General features: G+C 43.9%; 1 protein-coding gene across 1 annotated transcript; it reads right to left on the reverse strand.

The window, feature by feature from the left end:
* Positions 1-3,137: 3,137 nt before the first annotated feature.
* LOC104414281 (adenosylhomocysteinase) lies at positions 3,138-5,650 on the reverse strand. The gene is made up of 2 exons (XM_010025348.3): positions 4,821-5,650; positions 3,138-4,232 (listed from the first exon to the last, which is right to left on the reverse strand). The coding sequence occupies exons 1-2, from the start codon at positions 5,529-5,531 to the stop codon at positions 3,486-3,488; spliced, it is 1,458 nt and encodes a 485-aa protein (XP_010023650.1). The 5' UTR covers positions 5,532-5,650; the 3' UTR covers positions 3,138-3,485.
* Positions 5,651-6,239: the final 589 nt, after the last annotated feature.

Raw genomic sequence — 6,239 nt, forward strand, 5'->3', positions numbered from 1 at the left:
CCTAGGCTTTGATGAAAACCCATGTTGTTCTAGAAATTGCCACAGCCTTGTTTTTTTAATCAAATCCCAAATGAGTCTTGTGATAAGGAAGAGGAATTGGGTAAGAGTCATGGACAGCTTTCGACAAGTAGCTAAACTAGAGATAGCTAACGAAAGATTAGGCGGCTTCACACCCTATACTTCCAAATCCTAAGTCCTCACTCACCAAAACCCAGAACACTCTTTGAGCTTTGGATCCTATAGGATCTGATTTTGTCGTTATCTTTCTTTCTTTTTCTCATAAAAGGCTCACATAACCCCAGCATGGTTAGCCGAGGTGTTTAGGACTAGTCTTTCGCAACGAAAGTAGTATAGATTTGCTTCTCGAGTCTATCCTCGATCTTAAAAAATCTTGGTAAATAGCAAAGGACGAACTTCAACTCGGATGTATCACTTTTGATATTCTTACTCTCATTGTGTTGCGCCAAGGGTGACAGCTGCTTAGTGGACAATGGTGTGCGACTTAATCTACAACCTTAAATTGAACATTCTCCTACAAGTGACTTATACATTGCTAACATTAGACACATTTTCAAGTGATTGAAAAATAAAAGGAACACGCAATGCATACAAAAAAAAAAAGGTACAATGTTTAATTAAGAAAAGAATAGCGTGATTTGAATTATTCTAGAATGTAAATTATATTTTTGTTAAATGACCAAGATTCAATCTAAATATAGGATTGAACAAAAGACTTATGGGATTACATGAGTCTTTGTTGCCTCTGTTTTGTCCATTAATCTATAAAATATGTCATTATTCTTCTTATATGAAGCAGAATTTCTTGTGAAGCTGGTAATGGAAAATGAATAGAATTGTGTTGGTGTGTTTGCTTAAGTGAAATTTTTTCCCGTAAGTTTAATTTTCTACACTTTCGCGTGTTTGGGTCTATTAAAAATAACTAGTCATCGGAAAAACCATTTACGACTAAAGAGAATATGCATGGTTAATAATACTTAGAAAAATTGAATTTCCTATCTTGAAGAAGGAAACTCCTTTTTTTTTGAAAAATAATTTTTTTGGAAAGTATTTTTCTTTATCATGAAGTTTTCTTCTAAATGAATAAACTTTGTAGTATCAACGTAAATACACTGCATCATCGAGAGATAACGCATTGCGTTTAATTATGTATTCTAGCAATTATCAAATAAGCAATGAAAACGCCAATGGCAATTGATTATCGACCTGATCAATGCAAAACCTTCCTCTATAATTTTGTCTGTCCATATATATATATATATATATATATATATATGTATGTATGTATGTATGTATGTATGTATGTATGTATGTATGTATACACATTCTTTTATTATCTAACATATGTTGATACAATGCCATGTAATAGAGTAATGATGACAAAATCCAGTGGAAGACTAGTCAGTCGTTAATTAGCGCCACACCCCTAACCATGTAAATATTTATTTAACAAAAACACTAAAAATAATGCTCTTATTTTTCCTTAATATTGGGAAACTTCCACTTGTAAAGATTAGAAAGGAATCACTAGTTTTGGGACAACCTAGGAACCGAGAATTGGACTAAGCAAGGTCAGTTCGCTGTGGATTTGGCTCAGACTGAGTGGGCTGGTTCTTGATTCCATAATTTGAGAATTCACCCTACCTGGTCTGGTTCTAGGTTCTAGAGTAAGAACTGATCGACCTTAGACCGATCATCTCTAGTCGCATCTAAATTGCTAAACTACGTTGATTTAGGTAAAACATTGAATATTATGACAAGCAATAACAATTTTGCAAATACTTTGGACTTTGCAAAGTTAAAAGTAAATAAGATAACAAGGTGAAGATAGGTGTATGCTTTTTGCGACGTTGTCAAAATTGGTTTTTGGGCATGACATTACAATTGATATATCCTTAATGGCAGTGGACGTGATAAAAGGAAAAAAATAAAAATAAAATATAGAATAGATAACGATCACTTTCCTTCCGTTTTGATTAGTCTTACTCTGGTTTCCTCCCAGCCAATTAAATTGCTACCTAACATACTCTTCAGCCAAAGGGCCTGCTCGGTGAATATGAGGCAGTGGTCAAATGAATTAGCAATATTTCAGGAAAATTTCACAATTGGATAAAAAGCAAATAAAATAAGGATGGTCCAGACTTTTATATTTGTTGAGCAGGTGAGATCTGCTGCATTTCAATCCGATATTAAAGATTACAAGGACGTTGCGTTCAGTGGAGACCATAGCCTGACCCTTTTTCACGGGTGAGTCTATGGTTCCTCCCGGGCACCGTGCTGTCTTCACAGACCTTCACTATCGGATCAAAAGGCAAAAAATCACTATCTTCTAGGGGGAGTTTGGTACATTTCAATTCAGCAGTGAACGAATGTAAGAGCATCGGGTCCCGTGAAAGCTAAAGCCTAGCCCCTCTTCTACTATAATTGATGGGGAAAACGAAAGCGGACAATAGTGCTAGGAAAACGTGACACGCGTGAAGAGTTTATTTCTCTTTATTTCCTTTCGACTCTCAATTATAGAACAAGATAAGAAGTGGGTCCAAAAGGAGACTCTTGTCGGCACTTCCGTTCTTTCTTTCTGGCGTCCAGAAGAACGATACGTGCAAGAGAACCTAAGCACAGTTCCTCCTCCTCGCATTGCTGTCTCATGCCTTATCATTCGTCCAAGAGGTGTTCATTTGGGAAATGTGTAAGGATTTGAGCAACACCGAGTTTAAATTCCTTCTGATTCTTAACTAAGTTTACCTTGGTTAGCATTCGCTCAACTTTCATTTCCTCTGCATTTTAATCTATTGTAGGGCACACCCACCATGAACAAGCAACTCCATAGTCTCATGTTCAGTTTTTCATGAATGAAATCTGCAGCTATACCTGAACGAGAGATTGGAAACTCGAGCCTTTATGATTCAATATAATCTACCCAGCCGAGTAATTTACTCCAGTGTTTTGGTTAATCTTCGCGAGTTGAGCTCGAAATCAAATCAATGTCAAAGCCAATTCACCGTCTTGGCTGTACTCACTCACACCCTTTTAATTGCCAGAAGAAAGCAAAAGCAAAGAAATGAAGATGCGAGGTTTGCTGCTAGTGAATGGAGAAGAAACTTGAACGTAGAAACGCGTGGAAACAAAGCAGGATCAATCGGATTGGATCATATATTCTTTCATCTCGTCCACAGACGCCCCAGAAAATATAAAAGAAAAGGAAGTCAGCCTTTCAGCTTCGAGATATATTGGTAAAACATGTGCAGCAAGGTTGAATTGCAGCACTAACAACATGCTATTCTACAGGCCTTGCAAACTTTATTCATAGACCCTCTCATAGTCTCATCGATTTATCAGCTCACCTTCCTCGCCCCGAAAAACATCCAACCATACTTCCCGAATAACAAAAATCCCACCATTCTACCGAGAAATCAAATTGAGAAAGAAATGGGGAAGCCGTCCGTAAAATCTTCATGTGAACCCGCCTAGTACCTGTAGTGAGGAGGCTTGTAGGGACCCTCGACGGGGACGCTAATGTAGTCGGCTTGCTCCTTGCTGAGCTTGGTGAGCTTAGCACCGAGCTTGCCGAGGTGAAGAGCAGCCACCTTCTCATCCAGGTGCTTGGGCAAGACATAGACCTCCTTCTTATACTTGCCAGAGGACTTCTCCTTCCACAGCTCAAGCTGGGCAATCACCTGGTTCGTGAAGGAGCAGGACATGACGAAGCTAGGGTGGCCGGTGGCACAACCCAAGTTCATGAGGCGTCCCTCCGCCAAGACGATGATGCCTGACTTGGTGTCGGGGAAGACCCACCTGTCGGTTTGGGGCTTGATGGTGATGCGCTTCACACCGGGGAAGTTCTCCAGGCCGTGCATGTCAATCTCGTTATCAAAGTGACCGATGTTGCAGACGATGGCATTGTTCTTCATCTTCTTCATGTCGTGGACCATGATGATGTCCTTGTTGCCAGTGGTGGTGACAAAGATGTCAGCCTCAGAGACAACATCCTGGAGGGGTAGGACCTGGAGGCCTTCCATGAGAGCTTGGAGAGCACAGATGGGATCGATCTCAGTCACAATGACGCGAGCACCAGCCTGCTTGAGGGCAGCAGCGCAGCCCTTGCCCACATCTCCGTATCCACAGACCACAGCAACTTTTCCAGCGATCATGACATCGGTGGCCCTCATCAGACCGTCAGGGAGAGAGTGGCGGCAGCCATACAAGTTATCAAACTGTTTCAAGCAAGAACATTAGCTCAATGATTAGTCTTTGACAAACAAGAAGTTAAGTATATAGAGCTGCTCATCACTCTACTCAGACATCACTGGAATGATTAAATTCGTCATAGCAAGTATAACAAAGTTCACATGTCGCCGTAGTGAGAAATTATAGATGTCCGAACAGGTTACAAGAATCTCTAAACAGGCATTCATGCCAATAAACTGTGACAGTAAGATAAGTCCCAGATCTTATTCAGCACCCAGGACAAGAAAGAAGATCGCGGGTCTCTAAGCACGATGCACAACTTCTATTGCAGTGACAACTAAGCATTCATTACTGGTGAGTAACTTTACATGCATCTACTCTTACCAATAGATTGAAGATGCATCCTCTCATATCACACCGACGTTTTGTCAAACAGGCTCTACTTTACTTTTTATCAAGCGAAAATGTACAGATCCAGCACAAACAAAATATTCAAGAACTGGAACGAATCAATCTCACGAAGTAGTACCCAGAAGAGTATAGATCTACTAGATCTGAACCCACACAACCAAAAAGTACAAACAGAAACGGCAGAAGAAAGAGAGAACTGTTACCTTGCTCTTGGTGACAGAGTCATTGACGTTGATGGCAGGGAACAAGAGAGTCCCGTTGGCCTGCATCTGGTACAACCTCTTGACGCCAGTGGTGGTCTCCTCCGAGACGCCGACGAGCCTGTCCTTCATCTTGTGGTACCTCTGCGGGTCGGTCTTCAGGCCGTCCCTGATGATGGTGAGCACGAGCTGGAACTCGGCGTTGTCGGTGGAGGCCGGGTCGGGGAGCTTGCCGGTCTTGGCGAAGATCTCCTCGGCCTTGACCCCCTCGTGGATGAGGAGGGTGGCGTCACCGCCGTCGTCGACGATGAGGTCGGGGCCGCCGCCGGGGCCCCAGTCGAGGGCGCGCTCGGTGCACCACCAGTACTCCTGGAGGGTCTCGCCCTTCCAGGCGAACACGGCGGCGGAGTCGCGGGCGATGGCGGCGGCGGCGTGGTCCTGGGTGGAGAAGATGTTGCAGGAGCACCAGCGGACCTCGGCGCCGAGGGCGGTGAGGGTCTCGATGAGGACGGCGGTCTGGATGGTCATGTGGAGGGAGCCGGTGATGCGGGCGCCCTTGAAGGGCTGGGAGGGGCCGAACTCCGTGCGGCAGGCCATGAGCCCCGGCATCTCCACCTCCGCCAGCTCGATCTCGAGGCGGCCGAAGTCGGCCTGGGACATGTCCTTCACCTTGTACTCCCGGCCGCCGGTGGTCTTCTCCACGGACAACGCCATCTTCCTCTGCTGCTCTGCTGCTTCCTTCTTCGGACAGAGATCTGAAACGCAGGAACAGCGGCGAGAGAAACAGGGGAAGAGAGAGAGAGAAGGGCTTAGGGGTGAGCGAAGGGAAGAGAGGAGGATGAGGGGTTATAAATAGCTCCCGAGGGTGGGAGGGACGGTCAGGATTCGGAGTTGGGAGTAGGTGGGGATCTGGTGAAAAATCAAGGGAGATCGTTGGCTTAGAACATTTCGGCGGGCCCCCACGTTCAATCTCACTCCTCTCGGGTGATACTTAGGATGTGCAAAAGAACCGGACGGACTACCCGAAACCAGGCGCACCCACAAATGATATAAATACTACCGTTGCTTTAGCTTTATTCAGGTCAATAGTATTTTTTTTTTTTTTTTCTGGTTACCAGGAACGCCGTACAGCCGGTAGGTAAATCCTGGACGACAGGTAGAGTCACAATCACCCTTGCCTGTCAAGTAAGTCGTGGGTTCCTTTCCTTCAAGGCAGACGACGTCGTGGATCGAACACTGGACCTTTTGTGAGAGGAACCAGTGCCTAACCACTTACGCCGTCACCACGGGTGGTCACGTCAATAGCATATTTCTATGCAGATCTTACCAAAAAAGGATTAAGTTGCTTTAGTAAATACATTCAACCAACACCAATCCTTTTACCCATTAACATTTTAGAAGATTTCACAAAACCTTTAACAC

This window comes from Eucalyptus grandis, chromosome 8 (assembly GCF_016545825.1).
Source record: "Eucalyptus grandis isolate ANBG69807.140 chromosome 8, ASM1654582v1, whole genome shotgun sequence".
Classification (NCBI taxonomy): Eukaryota; Viridiplantae; Streptophyta; class Magnoliopsida; order Myrtales; family Myrtaceae; genus Eucalyptus; species Eucalyptus grandis.